The sequence below is a fragment of the Corythoichthys intestinalis genome, chromosome 3, assembly GCF_030265065.1.
Source record: "Corythoichthys intestinalis isolate RoL2023-P3 chromosome 3, ASM3026506v1, whole genome shotgun sequence".
NCBI classification, from domain to species: domain Eukaryota; kingdom Metazoa; phylum Chordata; class Actinopteri; order Syngnathiformes; family Syngnathidae; genus Corythoichthys; species Corythoichthys intestinalis.
This window is the reverse complement of record NC_080397.1, coordinates 4869960-4888621: the sequence shown is the minus strand read 5'-3', so window position 1 is coordinate 4888621 and position 18662 is coordinate 4869960. Positions and strand designations below refer to the sequence as shown.

The 18662-nt window shown below is 39.9% G+C and overlaps 1 protein-coding gene across 3 annotated transcripts in view; it reads right to left on the bottom strand.

Annotated features, from left to right (window-relative positions):
* Nucleotides 1-15387: 15387 nt before the first annotated feature.
* fras1 (Fraser extracellular matrix complex subunit 1) overlaps nucleotides 15388-18662 on the bottom strand; it is a 451829-nt gene continuing 448554 nt past the window's right edge. For all 3 annotated transcript variants that reach the window (XM_057831795.1, XM_057831797.1, XM_057831798.1), the window contains one exon: nucleotides 15388-17918. In XM_057831795.1, the coding sequence (XP_057687778.1) occupies nucleotides 17697-17918 (222 nt within the window). In that variant the 3' untranslated portion in view covers nucleotides 15388-17696. The remainder of the gene's footprint in view (nucleotides 17919-18662) is intronic.

Genomic DNA, 18662 nt, shown 5'->3' with positions numbered 1-18662 from the left:
GTATTTTGTTGTGACTTGATTGTACTTAATAAAACATATTAAGTCATCTTGAATGCTGTTCTTTTTAAGAAAAGCATTTGTGTCAATACTGTATTTTATGTGTATATATATATATATATATATATATATATATACTGTATATACACACACGTAAATAATAATGTTTATCCAAAGGACGACAGTTTACTACAGTACTTTGGCCAGGTACTTTTAATGTTGCCAAATTGTCGGTTAAAACAAATCACAAACTACCAATCACCACTAACTTAAGTGGAGCACAGAGAGCAGAACCAACACATGTCTTTAGCTCTGTCATGCTGTGTAGACCAACACAGGTTAAATAATAATGGGGCAGTTGTCATTATCACACGCAACCATGTCATCTTTGGTCTCCAGACCACGGCAGAGGCACCATAACTGACGTCGTGATTGACAAATACGATCTTTCGCTTCCTTTTCAAGCTTCTCCACATAAGGAGTCTTGTCGTTCTGGCTTTTTTTTCCATTTTGATGTGACATTCGCGTGGCAGCTTACCCGCAAAATTGTCAACAAAACAAACGTGACAGCGACGGATGTAGTCCAGGTCACTGAGATACACGAAAGATGGCGGCTCAGGTGGTCGTGATGACGTAGGTGACAACAACCGATTGTTTGTTAGCACTGATACTAGTCGCTAATCTCCTAGTGCTCCTCAATTTGTGTTATCCCACGGACACATCGGAGAATCGATCCTAGGCAGGTTCGGCTCTCCTAGTGCTCCTCAATTTGTTTTATCCCACGATTTAACAGCGTAAACGCCTGCTCATGGATTAAAACTACTCTACTCTCCTCTTTAGCTCTATCTTGCTAGCCTAGCTTATCCAAGCCATGGCTAGCCCTCTGCCTTCTCCCTTCCGTCTTTTCTGCTCAGTGTGCTGTATGTATAGCGAGCACCCTGGCTCCTTCGTCGAGAACAGTAGTAGCTGTAGGAAGTGTAGCTTAGTCTCAGGGCTGGAGACCAGGGTTTCTGAGCTAGAAGCACGGCTCTGCACTCTAGAGACGAAAGCTAATCCGAGCTATAGCCAGGTAGTAGCAGGGCCCACAGGTCGTGCTTGCAGTGGTAGGAATGCTAGCGCAGTTAGCCCCCCAGCAAGCCCCGTGCAGCCGGGGGAAATTAAGGACGGATTTGTGACTGTACGGGGGAAGCGTAGTGGTAAACGCACAACCTTAGTGCACCAGCAGCTTCACGTCAGCAATAGGTTTGCCCCCCTCAGCGACACACCGGCTGAACCAGACACTCCCGTAATTGGAAGCTCCATAGTTAGACGTGAAGCACCCGGCGGTGTCTGTCAGGTGTTACCCAGGGGCCAGAGTCGGTGACATCGAAGGAAACCTCAGGCTCTTAAAGCAGATTAGGAAGAGGTTCCGCCGTATCAGAGACGGAGACAGTCTGAGGTGCTTAAATTAAACGTAGTCTCGGTGTGTAAGCTTGCTAAGCCGATGGCGTAGCATTCTCTGGTCCTCTGCCTAATTTGGTCAATGATGAGATGTACTCTAGGTTCTCATCATTTAACCGCTGGTTGTCTAGATGGTGCCCAGAAAACGACATAGTCTTTATTGATAACTGGCACGCGTTTTGGGGGAAGTCCGGGCTCATGCACCGAGACGGCATTCATCCGACTTGGGATGGTGCTGCTCTCTTAACTCGAAACCTGGCCGCCAAACTTAGTCTCCCAAAGTGACACTTCAGAGTGGGGGCCCGGGCGCAGTGCTGTAGTGTAAAACACAACTCTGTTAGTAGTGATCACTCGCCTCTTCCCGAGCTGTCACAAATCCAACATTCAGGACAGAAGATAGAGACTGTGTCCGTGCCTCGTATAGTGACCAGGAGAAAACAGAGTACTATAGGAACGAGACCAAAGAATTTAATACATATAGCCCCTGATAGCAGTGAAAATAAAATAACTCTTAATAAATATATAAAATGCGGATTATTAAACATCAGGTCAATCTCGCCCAAATCTCTCTTAGTTAATGACTTAATTAGGGATTATAATATTCATATTTTGGCCCTGACTGAAACTTGGCTTCTGCAGGATGACTTTGTGAGACTTAATGAATCCACACCCCCAAGTCATGTGAATTTTCACACAGCTAGAAGCATGGGCCGCGGAGGGGGGGGGGTGGCAGTAATATCACACTCTTGTTTAGGTATGAGCCCAAAAAGTAAAGCTAATTACATTTATAACTCCTTTGAAAGTCTAGTACTATCAATTATAGATGCTAACTCGAAGAACCAAAAACCAGTTCTTTTCATAGTGGTTTACCGTCCCCCTGGTCCCTACTCACAGTTTTTGTGAGATTTCTCTGACTTTTTATCCAGTATTTTGCTAAGCTGGGATAGAATTATAATTGTAGGGGATTTTAATATACATGTTGATGATGACGGTGACTCTCTTGGTAAGGCTTTTAATGACCTACTAGATGGGACTGGCTTCATTAAAAATGTAAATAAACCAACTCGTAGTCACAAACACACCCTGGACCTGATTTTAACCTATGGTACGGAGATTAGTGATCTTAGTGTCCATCCCCACAACCCCGTACTGTCTGATCATTTTCTAATTACCTTTCAGTTTGTGCTTCAAGATAATCCGTCACTAGTGACTAGAACTCAGATGAAAAGGACATTATGTGATCGCTCTGTTTCAGAGTATTAACAGATAATCCAGCCAATATTTGCCTCCACGTCATCTGATTATGAAGGAATAATGTCCGGCCCTGCTGTTAATGACAAGTTTGTTGATAGTGTTATGTGTTTACTCTTTGTACTACACTTGATGTTGTCGCTCCCCCCAAATTAAAGTTTGTCAAGCCGAGACGAGCCTCTCCCTGGTATAATGCTGAAACACGCTCTCTTAAACAATCGGCACATAAATTAGAAAGACTTTGGCGCCGTTCCAACACAGAGCACACTCTCTCTGCCTGGAAACACAGTTTAGTGACCTATGAACAGGCCTTGCGTACGACTAAAACCAGATATTACTCATCCTTAATAGATGAAAACAAAAATAATCCTAGGTTCCTGTTCAGCACTGTAGCAAGGCTGACAAACAGTCACAGCTCAATAGAACCTTATATCCCAACCACCCTTAGCTGTTTTTAAAAAGTAAAAATCGCTAATTCGTTTTTCAACACCACCTCTGTCAACAGTTAACTTTTCCGTTCCAGTAGCTCGTTATACAACGTGACATGGTTCAAGCAAGGTGTAGCGTGGTGACCATGTTATTAACATAAAAAAATAAACATATACATTTAATCCTCAAAGTTAATTGCGCTATTGTTTCAATGTTTTATTTATTCATTTATTTGGAAAAAAAACAACAAAACTTTTTTTTCTTCCCAACACCAGGGGGTGCTACAGCACCCGACTTCCTGCGCCACTGTATAGCCTATACAGTGGCACCTCGACATTACGAGCGCTTCGACACAAGCTCTTTTCGACATCCGACGTACTCCCCATTTGTTTCTACATCCGACGACAAGCTGGAAATACGACGTTTTATGACAGGACCGCAGTTTCTTTGTTTTCCGGCAAGACGGGCGCATGGCGTTTTTTTTGTGAGAGAAATCAACCTGGGTTCCAAGAATGTTAGTGCAAGTAGTGTAAAAAGAAGGTGAGGGCTTATCATTGAAATGAAGATGGAAATGATAGAAAAATATGAGCGTGGTGTGCCCGTCCGTGAACTGGCTCGACAATACGGCCGTAGAATGTCTACGATCGCGACGGTCCTCCACTGACCTCCGTTCATCAGTCTTTATAAGTTAAGGTGACAATTGTTATTGTGGTAACATTGCCAAAAGTCACCAGCTTCGTCACGTTTTTAACCATGTATTTCAGAACATGTGCAAAACAAATGCCTACTGTCTCCCGTAGATGAACATGCAGAGTGAAAGTAAAAAGTCTTCTCTCACTCCGTCAAGTCAGCCACACATGTTCAGGTACACCACGCAAAACACATCCGCCACATTAGAACCCAATTCGTTACATTATGCCAGGTATTATTATTTTTATTACAATTACTAAATTATTATCCAATTTTTATTCATAATCTATCTGTTTTGCTCTGTGTAATTGCCATTTGCAATGGTACCAGCAGCATTTATTAAGGATTTAGTGAAGGTGTTCTGACTGTGGAATGAATTAATGGAATTATAATGCATTCTTACGTGAAAATCCCGCTCGACATACAACCATTTCGATTTACAAACAAGGTCCTGGAACGAATTAACCTCATATGTAGAGGTACCACTGTATATACATCTTGACAGTGATACCACGCGTGTTCAAAACTCAGTTGAAGCTCAGTTGTTGTTGCAGCTTTTAAAAGCTAAGGTTTAAAGAAATTCTCAATATTCATATTGCCTCATCAGGTGTAGTTTTGGCTAAGCAAAGCAAAGGACGGTCTCTCAGGTGCTAGACACATGATTTGTTTGAAAAACAATTTTGACCCATTATGAAATGCTTTGTAGGGTTATTGTTTTTATTATTTGTTTTGTTGTTTTTTTAAAATTGTTTTACAACATCTATAACAACATTTAACAGCTTGGTCTTTGTTTTAAAGGGGATGTTCAGAATTTTTGACATTAGGTCCACCTGTCAAGCTCCTGCTCCCTCCTACCCTCACTTGTGTACAAGACCCAATATACTTAAACTCCTCCACTTGGGGCAGGATCTCATCCCTGACCTGGAGAGGGCATGCCACCCTTTTCCGACTGAGGACCATGGTCTCAGATTTGGAGTTACTGATCTTCATCCCAACCGCTTCACACTCAGCTGCGAACTGCTCCAGTGAGAGTTGGAGGTCACGGCTTCATGAAGCCAGCAGCACCACATCATCTGCAGAGATGCAATGCTGAGGTCACCAAACCAGACATCCTAAAAATTCTGTCCATAAAAGTTATGAACAGAATCTGTAACAAAAGGCAACAATGGCGGAGTCCAACCCTCACTGGGAAAGAATCTTACTTCCTGCCGGCGATGCGGACCAAACTGGTTGTACAGGGACTAAACTGCCCTTACCAAAGGGTTCGGTACCCCGTCCTCCCAAACAACCCCCCCCCCCCCCCTTACAGGACAACCCGAGGGACACAGTCAAATGCCTTCTCTAAATCAACAAAACACATGTACTAGTAGATCAGTTCGACAAACTCCCATGCACCCTCGAGGACCCTGCCGAGGGTGTAGAGCTGGTCCACTGTTCCACGGCCGGGACGAAAACCACACTGCTCCCTACTGAATCTGAGATTCGCCTTCCCACTGGACCCTCCTCTCCAGCACCCCTGAATAGACTTTACCAGGGAGGCTGAGGAGTTTGATCCCTCTATAATTGGAACAAACCCTCCGGTCCCCCTTCTTAAAAAGGGGGACCACCACCCTGGTCTGCCAATCCAGAGGCACTGTCCCCGATGTCCACACCACGTCTTAGAGGTGTGTCAGCCACGACAGCCCCACAACACCCAGAGCCTTTAGGAACTCCGGGTGGATCTCATCCACCCCCGGGGCCTTGCCACCAAGGATCTGTCCAGCCACCTCAGTGACTTCGGTCCCAGAGATAGGAAAGCCCAGCTTGGAGTCCCCAGACTCTGCTTCCTCAAAGGTAGGCATGTCGGTGGAATTGAGGTCTTCGAAGTATTCTCCCTACCGACTAATGACGTCCAAGTCAGCAGTACCCCATCTCCACTATACACAGTGTTAATGGTGCACTGCTTTCCTCTCCTCAGACGCTGGATGGTGGACCAGAATTTCCTCGAAGCCGTCCGGAAGTCGTTTTCCATGGCCTCGCCACTTCTCCCATGTCTGGGTTTTTGCCTCGGCGACTGCCGATGCTGCATTCCGCTTGGCCAGCTGGTACCTGTCAGCTGCCTCCGGAGTCCAACAGGCCAAAAAGGCTCGATAGGCCTCCTTCATCAGCATCCCTTACCGTGGGTTTGGGGATTGCCGCCACGACAGGCGCATACCACCTTACAGCGACAGCTCAAATCGGCCACCTCAACAACGGAGGTGCGAAACATGGCCCATTCGGACTCAATGTCCCCCACCTCTCCAAGGAAAAGGGAGAAATTCTGCCATGTGTATACATTTTCAAAAATTACAATATAAAGATTATGTGTATCAGATTCACTTTGCAATCTTAACTGTAAGGTTTGTGCGGAAAGAAGGTAACTGCGGTTAAATAATAAGTGACAAAGTAGTCAGTTTGAGTAACACATTTTTTTCCAACATTATATACTCTCAAACATCTCAACAGAACTGCACAAAGAAAGTTCCAAATGAACTAGGTCAGAGATGACGAGAGGAGCACATGTGTGTCATTACATAAAGAGGAGGTGGGCCTTGACCAGATCACATGACTTAAATCAACCTCTAAGTGTGCGTACGTCCCTGTTCTTGTGCAAAAAGAAAAGACAGTCTGCATAGGGATGTGGGAAAGGGGCAAATGGGGGCGGGATAGGGAAGTCTTCCCTTTGACACGGTTATTGTTATGGCTGCTTGGAAGGACAAATACTGCCACCTGTAGGTGAGTACATGCATATACACAGCAAACCATACCAGCTGTGATTCTGCATAAAAAGTATGAGGCTACATCAGTGCTTCTCAACTATTTTCTGTTACGCCCCCCCCCCCCCCCCCCCCCCCCGAAAGACGTAAACGTTCCGCGCCCCCCAACTTTCTGCCGCCACTGTAACTACACTGTAGTATCATTTGTCTATAAAATTATTATATAAGTACACCTCTGCATAACGTCCTTTTTAATATTAAAGAAGAAAAAACAAAGTGTTAAAAAAATAGAACACATCCTCACTGTAAAAAATAGCCTCAAGATACATTTTTTGACCGTTTCATACTGAAAAAAAAAATTAAATGAAAAAATAATCATAAAGTCAAATTGATTAGCAACATTAACTAAGACGACAACATGGCAAACAATTACACTGAAAAAGCAAAAATTAATTCAACAAAAACGAAAATGTCATTGACAGAGACAGTTTTCATTTTTGCTGCGGGCAGTATCAGCTCCTTTGCTGTAGTGTTGGGTTATTTTTTAGGGCTGTCAAACGATTAAAATTTTTAAACGAGTTAATTACAGCTTAAAAATTAATTAATCGTAATTAATCGCAATCAATCTCAATACAATCCATCTGTAAAATATGCCATTTTTCTGTATATCTATTTTTCTGTAAATTATTGTTGGAATGGAAAGATAAGACACAAGATGGATATATACTTTCAACATACGGTACATAAGGACTGTATTTGTTTATTACAACAACAAATCAACAAGATGGCATTAACATTATTAACAATATTGTTGGAATGGAAAGATAAGACGCAAGATGGATATATACATTCAACATATGGTACATAAGGACTGTATTTGTTTATTACAACAATAAATCAACAAGATGGCATTAACATTACTAACATTCTGTTAAAGCGATCCATGGATAGAAAGACTTGTAGTTCTTAAAAGATAAATGTCAGTACAAGTTATAGAAATTTTGTATTGAAACCCCTCTTAATGTTTTCGTTTTAATAAAATTTGTAAAAATTTCAATCAAAAAATAAACTAGTAGCCCGCCATCGTTGATGTCAATAATTACACAATGCTCATGGGTGCTGAAGCCTATAAAGTCAGTCGCACCCAAGCGCCAGCAGAGGGCGGCAAAACTCCATAAAACACAATTAACATGTGGGCATTTCAGTGTACTGTCATTTAAATCTGTCTGAGCGGGGCATGTGTGTAATAGCGTCAAATATTTTAACGTGATTAATTAAAAACATTAATTACCGCCCGTTAACGCGTTAATTTTGACAGCCCTAGTTATTTTGCATTGCACAACTTGGTATGCCACCTTATGTGATGCTGACAGTGCTCGCTGGTTTACTGGTGTAACACTGACAAAGCAGGGCGATTGTTGGCAATATTCGGCACGTTTTCCAGGGCCGGCGCTAGCTATTTTGGTGCCCTAGGCATAAATGCTTTGTGGTGCCGTGAGACCAAGAGTTTTATGTCATGTACTTGGAAAGAAATCGAACTATTGACTTAACATGTAAACCAGGTTTTTCCTGATTATCACATCACTGAAGTGCACGAAAATGCGTCAAATCTCATTATTGTCATTACCTGGTTATTCCCAGTTATCAGATTATTGTAGTCATGTAAACGTAGCTGATAATAAATAAACAATTGTTTAAAAAAAAAAAAAAAAAACATTCTTACCTGCAAGTGATGCGCGGGCATCATCTCGCTGCTTTTTCCTCTTCCTTTTTTCTGCCCCTGACTCTTGTTGTCTTTTCGATGACATGACATTTCCTTTCAAGAATAAACTTCTGCCAAATTTGCGACTGAAGCATAATGGAGCAAACCACTAGGGAATTGGGGGGGGGGGGCACCAAAGGTAGATTGACGAGAGGGCCGCACAGGAGATTCTTTTTTTGTGTAAATAATGAGCCTATGTTACTTATATTTGTATTACTTGCATTTATCAGGCTTTACAAAGTTTTATTTTAAATACTATATATTGTTGTTATTATTACAATTACTATTTCTAGGATTTTTTACAAACTTGCTTTTTTTGGGGTGCCCCTTCAGGCAGAGTTGGTGCCCTACGCGCAGTGCGTGTTATGCGTATGCGGAGCGCCGTGTCTGATGTTTTCACTGAGAAAAAAAAAGAATTTCTGCTGTCAGCTGCGAACATTTTAAACAAAGTAAACAGACTGGTCCTTCCTCGTCTCCCACTGTAGTAAAAGTCAAAGCCAAAAGCCAAATGCTACATACGCTTGGTCATATTTCTTCATCTTAGCTTTTCTTATCTCCAGTGCTCTTTGCTGTTTGCTCTTGTTTGGTTTAAAAATACTGTGCACAAACTGAAAATGAGAACGCCACTGTCACCCACTCAGTGGATGTGCAATAACACTTTATTCTACAACCCCTAGCAAAAAGTATGGAATCACCAGTCTCGGACGAGCACTCACTCAGACATTTTATCATGTAGCACAAACTCAGATAAAAAGTTTGAAAAAATAATGAATTAGTTCAAAGGTGCAACTCTTTAGCATTCAGAAACACTAAAAAATAAATAAAAAACAATGTGGTGGTCAGTTAATGTTAATTTTATAGAGCAAGTACAGGGAAATACTGTATCTATGGAATCACTCCATTCTGAGGAAAAAAAATATGGAATCATGAGAAACAAACAAATAAATAACAAAACACATCTCTAGTATTTAGTAGGACTACCTCTGGCTTTTATGACAGCTTTCAGTCTCTGAGGCATGGACTTGATGAGTATTCATCAATTTGGTGCCAACTCTCTTTGATTGCAGTTGCCAGATCATCCTTGCAGGTCGGACCCTTGCTGTAGATTATTTTTTCAATTTCCACCACAGGTTTTCAATAGGGTTGAGATCCTGGCTATTTGCAGGCCATGGCATTGACTGGATGAGTCTTTCTCCAAGGAATGCTTTAACAATTTTAGCTCTGTACCATGATGCGTTGTCATCTTGGAAAATGACAAACATATTTTTAATTGAAGGGATAAGAAAGCTGTCTAAAATTTCAATGAAAACTTGTGCATTTATTGAAGATTTAACCACACCCATCTCCCCAGTGCCTTTGCCTGACATGCAGCCCCATATCATCAAGAACTGAGGGAACTTCGATATCTTCTTAAAACAGCTAAAACTGTTAAAGCATTCCTTGGAGAAAGACTCATTCAGTCAATGCAATGGCCTGCAAATGTCCCAGATCTCAACCCTATTGAAAACCTGTGGTGGAAATTGAAAAAAATGGTCCACAGCAAGGCTGCGACCTGCAAGGATGATCTGGAAACTGCAATCAAAGAGAATTGGCACCAAATTGATGAAGAATACTCATCAAGTCCATGCCTCGGAGACTGCAAGCTGTCATAAAAGCCAGAGGTTGTGCTACTAAATACTAGAGATGTGTTTTGATTGTTATTTCTTTGTTTGTTTCTCATGATTCCATATACTTTTCCTCTATATTTATTTCCCTGCACTTGCTCTATAAAAGTAACATTTACTGACCACCACAATGTTTTTTATTCATTAGTGTTTCTGAATTCCAGTGAGTTGCAGTTTTAAACTAATTCATTATTTTTTCAAGCGTATTATCTGAGTTTTTCCTATATCATAGGTGTCAAACTCTGGTCCCTAGGCCAAATTTTGCCCTCAGTGTAATTTCAAGTTAATATTAGAGCTGGTCCGCCTGTATTACACGGTGGCAGCGCTGTAATGCCACATTCACCGCTTATACTACAAATCCCATGATGCTCTGCAGTTGTTTTGGCGGACAGAGGCAGACACACCCCCTCCTCTGTGTCAGCAGCTTCTATGGTAACGATCATGGATGTACAGTGGGGCAAATAAGTATTTAGTCAACCACCACGTCTCCTACTTGAAAAGATTAGAGAGGCCTGTAATTATCAACATGGGTAAACCTCAACCATGAGAGACAGAAAGTGGAAAAAAAACTGAAAATCACATTGTTTGATTTTTAAAGAGTGTATTTCCAAATTAGAGTGGAAAATAAGTATTTGGTCACCTACAAACAAGCAAGATTTCTGGCAGTCAAAGAGGTCTAACTTCTTCTAACGAGGTCTAACGAGGCTCCACTCGTTACCTGTATTAATGGCACCTGTTTTAACTCATTATCGGTATAAAAGACACCTGTCCACAATCTCAGTCAGTCACACTCCAAACTCCACGATGGCCAAGACCAAAGAGCTGTCGAAGGACACCAGAGACAAAATTGTAGACCTGCACCAGGCTGGGAAGACTGAATCTGCAATAGGTAAAACGCTTGGTGTAAAGAAATCAACTGTGGGAGCAATCATTAGAAAATGGAAGACATACAAGACCACTGATAATCTCCCTCGATCTGGGGCTCCATGCAAAATCTCACCCCGTGGCGTCAAAATGATAACAAGAACGGTGAGCAAAAATCCCAGAACCACATGGGGGGACCCAGTGAATGACCTACAGAGAGCTGGGACAACAATAACAAAGGCTACTATAATTAAAACAATGCGCCGCTAGGGACTGAAATCCTGCACTGCCAGACGTGTCCCCCTGCTGAAACCAGTACACGTCCAGGCCCGTCTGCGGTTCACTAGAGAGCATTTGGATGATCCAGAAGAGAAGTGGGAGAATGTGTTATGGTCAGATGAAACCAAAATAGAACTTTTTAGTAGAAACACAGGTTCTCATGTTTGGAGGAGAAAGAATACTGAATTGCATGCAAAGAACACCATACCCACTGTAAAGCATGGGGGTGGAAACATCATGCTTTAGGGCTATTTCTCTGCAAAGGGACCAGGACGACTTATCTGTGTAAAGGAAAGAATGAATGGGGCCATGTATCGAGAGATTTTGAGTGAGAATCTCCTTCCATCAGCAACGGCATTGAAGATGAGACGTGGCTGGGTATTTCAGCATGACAATAATCCCAAACACACAGCCAGGGCAACAAAGGAGTGGCTTCGTAAGAAAAATGTCAAGGTCCTGGAGTGGCCTAGCCAATCTCCATATCTCAACCCCATAGAAAATCTGTGGAGGGAGTTGAAATTCCGTGTTGCCCAACGACAGCCCCAAAACATCACTGCTCTAGAGGAGGAATGGGGGAATGGGCCAAAATAACAGCAACAGTGTGTGAAAAGCTTGTGAAGAGTTCCAGAAAATGTTTGGCCTCCATTATTGCCAACAAAGGGTACATAACAAAGTATTGAGATGAACTTTTGGTATTGACCAAATACTTATTTTCCACCATGATTTGCAAATAAATTCTTTAAAAATCAAACAATGTGATTTTCAGTTTTTTTTTTTTCCACATTCTGTCTCTCATGGTTGAGGTTTACCCATGTTGACAATTACAGGCCTCTCTAATATTTTCAAGTGGGAGAACTTGCACAATTAGTGGTTGACTAAATACTTATTTGCATTCCCTAAAAATGCAGATCTCAACCGCTGTGTGTGCCCAGTTTGCTGAAAAGCTCAGTGTGCTTGGCGCTGAGTTTAGCCGCCGATTTGGTGACTTTGATGTCCAGAAACTTAAATTTGAACTGCTTAGTAATCCCTTTGCAGTTGATGTGAAAAAAAGCACCAGCCAAGCTCCAAATGGAGCTGATTGAACTCCAGTGTAATGCAACGCTCAAGTCAAAGTTTGATGCTGTCGGGGCCACATAGTTTCTGCAGTTCATCCCTGACACAATGTCTCAGCTCCGCACAGAAGTTGCTCAATTGCTCTCCATGTTTGGTAGCACTTGTGAGCAACTTTTCTCCTCAATGAAGATGATGTCTCACAGGAGACGTCTGACTGACGAACACCTTTGTTCGATAATGAAGGTTTCCTCAGCTCAAACCCTGAGCCCTGATATTGATTAACTGTCATCCATGAAAAGATGCCAGATGTCTGGCTTGGGCACATCAGAGTAGATCAGTGTGTCACAAAATGAGCAGTAAATACATTTTCTATGCGTTTTTTCTTGCTTCTCCAAGGCCTGAAAGGTTGATGTATTTATTCATTCATTCATTCATTCATTTTCCATGCTGCTTTTTCCTCATGAGGGTTGCGGAGGTGCTGGAACCTATCCCAGCGAACTATAGGCAGTAGGCAGGGGACACCCTGAACTGGTTGCCAGCCAATCGCAGGGCACGTGGAGACATACAACCATTCACACACACATTCATACCTACGGACAATTTAAGTGTTCAATTAGCCTACCATGCATGTTTTTGGGAGCTGGGAAGAAACCCGAGTTCCTGGAGGAAACCCACGCAGGCACGGGGAGAACATGCAAACTCCGCACAGGAAGGCCCAAGCCGGGATTGAACCCTTGATATCCACCGTGCCGCTTGATTTATTCATAGTTGTTTTTTTATTTTCAAATTTATTAGCCTGTGTAAGAAACTGATTTTGACATTTATCTCAGAGCTGCAAACAGAAAGGAGGCATTCAATTTTCATTCAAATTTTATTTAATATGCCATTGATGTTTTTTTAAATTATCATTTCTACTATTGTTATTATCAGTAGTATTATTAGCTCCTCAATTTTGCACGCCTGTACTTTTAAGTTATATAAGCCTTGCTTGTTCAATATCCATTGCTAAATCAAAACTTGTTTGGTTCCATATTAAAAGGTTCATTTGTTCAACCTTGGCCCGCGGCTTTGTTCAGTTTAAAACTTTGGCCCACTGTGAATTTGAATTTGACACCACTGTTCTATATGATAAAATGTCTGAGTGAGTGCTCGTCCGAGACAGGTGATTCCATATTTTTTGCTAGGGGTTGTAGTTCGGCAAAAAAGTATGTTCCCCAAGGCCACATGTGCCCCCCCCCCCCCCCCCAGCATCGCTTTGTGCCCCACAGAGAAGTACTTTGAGAAGTATTTGAGAAGTACTGGGCTACATATTGCTGTGAAAAAGTACCTCACACAAGACACATCGGTTTGAGTGTGTAGAGTGCCTTCATTTCGCTTTAGAACATTGTGTAATATTGATCTGATCAAACTCACTCCAAAAAATGGGGTGTTGAACTGACATAAAAAAATTATGGAAATAATTTGCACCTGATAATATTGCTTTCCTTCAGCATTTAGCAATTGTGTTCTTTTAACATAAAGCACACGTCTAGCCAACATTAGGCACTCATGTTGCGCGAACATAATGCACTCTTGTTGAGCCAACATAAGGCACTCATGTTCACCCCAAAACACATGTTGAACCGACATTAAAGAAATACATAATTTGCACCTGATTAAATTGCTTTCCTTCAGTATTTACCAATTGTGTTCTTTTAACATAAAGCACACATGTTGAGCCAACATAAGGCAGAACTAGGGCTGTCAAATTTATAGGGTTAACAGGCGGTAATTAATTCTTTTAATTAATCACGTTAAAATATTTAACGCATACCCGAAACGACCGGCTCGCGCATTGCCGCAAACAGACTACAATGGCGCCGTTTAACGTATATACAGAGCTAAGAGGCAGTGACAAGTGAGTGGAGTGGATACAGGCATTCATTTGGACCGTGCTTTTAATTGGCAAAAGCTTTGACATCGTTCCCACAATAATTGTTACTATTGACGCGAGCGAGCTTTTTCTTAACACCCTGTATTGTACACAATGCAGAGAAGATATAGCATTTGCAGCCACCACACACAGTCATGGTTGTGAGATTTCATTTCCCCACACGCATTTGGGCAGAACAGTTTTGTCACTACAATATCATTTACTGAAAGCTCAACAAATACACTACATGGCAATATTTAGTCACAATATACAAACTCACATTTATCCTTTAAGAATCTATCCGTGAATCCTTTTCACAGAAAGAATGTTAATAATGTTAATGCCATCTTGTGGATTTACTGTTATAATAAACAAATACCGTACTTATGTACAGTATGTTGAATGTATATATCCGTCTTATCTTTCCATTCCAACAATAATTTACAGAAAAATATGGCATATTTTAGAGATGGTTTGAATTGCGATTAATTACGATTAATTAATTTCTAAGCTGTGATTAACTCGATTAAAAATTTTAATCGTTTGACAGCCCTAATTTTAACGTAAATGGCTGTCAATGGCATCAATTTACAGTATATATGCCTCAATGGAATCCAGTATATTGGCATCAGTAGTATTGACTTACTTAGGTGCCAGTCTAATGTCAATGGGCTTTAATTGTAAGCGGTCAAAAATCACAAGCACCTATGTTTTCCTGTCATTGAAAATGAAGGGAAAATGCTTGCCATTAAAAAGGAATGGAATTCCGGTCATTTTGATATTAAACGGGGCCGGTCGGTCAAACGGTTTGGAGTCTCCAGTGCGCCGAAAAAACGTGGATAATAAGATTATGAAAGAAAGAAATAAGAATAGAGTTGAGGAATTTTACTAGCTGGGCCTGTGCCTTGCAAAGCCCCATCTAATAAAAAAAAAAAAATCACTTTTCACAAACAAAATAATAATTAAATGGTGACGGTTATTGGGCCAGCCAGCTCTACCAATGAGGTGTCACTTATTTTTTCAGGGAGTTGGCAACCCTACTTTTAAATCTCGCGAGAAATGACGAGACTATTGTAATTGGTTGGAAAGGCACGTTAACATTATGTTGCATCAACATGATCTAATCTAGCTACTCATTCATTGTTCACATTTATGTATGTACTGCATGATTTAATCATGCTCACCTTGGAAACATGATGTGTTCTTGCTGTAGATGCACATTGCCTTGTAGTAAACTTTACAATCTACTGAAGTCATTTTTTTGAGTGTATTTACACAAACAGATCAGCTGAGGCAAGACAGTGGCGGCTTTCATGTTGTCTTTATTGGCTAAAAAAAAGGCACCAAAAAACACAGGCATCATATCAGTAGCATCATCAGCAAAATTAATATAGCACCAAAAATACAACATGTGATTTCCCAGAATTCCTCATTCCGGTGGCGTTGTTTTCCCTCTATAGGCACACAGTCAAAAGTCAAAAGTGAGACTGATCAAGTTTGTTATGTGTGTTTTTGAAGTGCCGGTCGGTGTCTCACATTTGACAAGGACAGCAGTGTCACAAAAGTAATGTAACATCAAACATTAAAAAAAAGAAATTATAAAACACACAAGCACACAGCATAGAAACATGGGCAAGGTAAATAGAAAAAGATTCCTATATGTCTTTGGGAGGAACAATACACACAAAACACAAATTCAATTGTTAGTAAGGCGATGTTTTCTATTGGTTGCAAGTGTGCGGGAACGGGAAAAAAATGGATGACTGTTGTTCAAATACTGAATGGCACTTATTGGAACAGTATGGGTGATACCATTGGTAAGTTCAGCATTGTAAATTTCGTAATGATAGTCTACTCACTAAATAGATACAGCAATTTTATGTAACTGCTTGAAATAGCATCAGAAAAATAGGTTTTGTATCAACATTGTCCTGCCCTATTTTCTACTTAGCCCAGTCCGCATAATATTGTAGCACAAAACCAATATTAAAAATTTGAAATTTTATGAATAGTTTCGAAAAAAAAAAACATTTTTTTTTATGAAGAAAAATTGTATTTCAACAAAAAACAAAATTTATCAAGGAAAATATGATAAAATCTGATAAAATTTTACAATGACAAATTAGTACTACTAATAGAGGTTAAATTTTATTTTAATTGTTATTTAAAAAGATGAGTGAAATTTTATGAGTAAAACATTGCAAAATGTGCTTTTACAAAAGGTAAAGCGATTTCATTTTTACATGAAGTTGATCAAAAAAAGTACAGATTGAATAGATTATTTTATGTACCGAAGTTTCAAAAGATAATAAATTGACTGGGTACAATGCTTGTTTATTCTTTTTTTTTTTTTTTTTTTAAGGAAAAAAAATCGAATTGTGTCACATCCTGTCATATTTTTCTAGACTGTTAACTTTGATGCATTTCCGCTTCATAAAATGGTAAAATGTATATGTGGAAAAATTGCTGCCACACAAACGGTAACAAATGTTACGCTAAAATGTCACTTTTTCCGCAAACATTAAAATTAAAAAATGGTCTTAAATGGAAACAACAATACAAGAAAAATAAGTATTACAGAATTTTTTGTTGTTGTTATTCTATTCAGTCAAACTGTCTCAGGTTATCCCGGATTCATCATAAATATAAAGGTTGACATTAGATTGGGTTATATATCGATAACATTTTTTTTTTTTTTTAAGAAAAAACCCCCCCAAAAATATAAAGCAATTGATCACAATGGCACAAAAGATGTTATAATTGCACTTGAATTTCATCGACACTCACTCAGCAGCATTTAACGTACTTGATGATTATTCTTACGTGATATACTGTAATATATGTATATACTGTATGTATACATAAATATATATAGATACAGTGACATGACTTGATAACAGTACAATCTGAGCTACCAATCACTAATTTTGTGCTTACATGTCCACCCCAAGATGGATTTAAAAAAAAAAAAAAAAAAAAAAAGTTGATTAAAAATACACTGACAGGCTGTCAATTTCGTAAAAAAGAGCCCGATAAAAATCCCCAATATAAATGAGTGGTCTTGATTTTTCTTCAAACAAGAAAAAAAAAGTAAAAATTTCACACGCAAGAATTTCAAACTTATCATTTATTATTCTAATTTTACATGCAAGTCACTTTATTTTTCTGAGGAAAAGTTGAGCATATAACATATATACCGTAATTTTCTGACTATAAACAGCTAGTTTTTTCCCTCATTTTGACTTCTGCGGCTTATAGTCCAGTGCAGCTTATTTGTTGATTAATTTGGGTTGGGTTTATTTGACAGCGGCGTCATAAGACTGTCATAAAACCCTCATAATTATGACATGACACTATCGTAAGCAAAAGAAGATATAAAAACAAACAAAAAAACCCATCTTGGTGTGGACAACAGGTCCATAAATGACAACGACATTAGCTATGAGTGCTTTGTGGATGTGTGAGGTATCGCATTTGAATGAGCAAAAAAAAAAAAAAAAAAAAAAAAAGCTTCAGTGCTCTTGCACGCTTTCCCTTTTAAAAGTTGTACAAAAATACATTAGCAAATTTCTCATTTTTGTAAGAAAATAGCTTTAAGAAAGATAATTATTATATATCTTTTAGACCTCAGTTCCATCATTGAAGTTGTTGTGGAGTTTGACTTCAAGGTTGACTTGCTTAACTTTGGCCTTGTTGCTGGCGGGCTCCTGGTTGCGGTTGAACACGTTAACGTTGGTGACGCTACAGTGCTTGCTGCTGAAGTTCTTCTCTACACACTTGTCCAAGCACACCTCTACCTTCGTGTTGAGAGGGTACTCCTCGTATGTCTTCTTGGCTGGGACCTGAATTTTGTTTAGAAAAAGGAACATATGAATTCCTGAAACCTCTTTTAATCATAGAGACACTTAACTACTTCTAGAATTTACAAGATAAAATGCATAGACTTCATAATGATATTGATGGGTCAGATTCGATCTTCACTGCACCACGCCTTCAAGTAGGGGGCCATCCCACAATCTGCTTCAGTTATTCGTAATTAGTCGCAGCCACACATGCAGTGATCCAACGCCGGATTTATGTTGAAAAAGTACGAAAGCTGTACCGCATACAAACAGGAAGGATTGTCTCAGGAATGATTTGTTCGAGGATTCAAGGTAATTATTATATTTTTCGTTTTTTCACAAGAATTTTCAATGTAAAAAGTTCTTTGTTGTAAGGCTGCCGACACATTTTCTAATTGACTAGCATTCTTCTTCGACATATTTACGTAAAATAAATCCTAACTGCACGTTTTTTTTTTGCTTTTATCTAAGAGTCGAGACTGTTTTGCGTCCATATCTATAAAAAAATCAGGGATTTAAGCATTTATTCACAAGAATTTTCACCGGAAAAGCTCTGTTTACATATGGCGGCCGCCACATTGACTGACAGACCAGCATCATACTTCCACATATTTACATAAAATAAATGCTAACTGCACGTTTTTTTTTCTACTAACCAAGAATCGAGACTATTTTATGTCCATATCTATAAAGAATTCAGGGATTTAAGCATTTATTAACAAGAATTTTCAAAGAAAAAGCTCT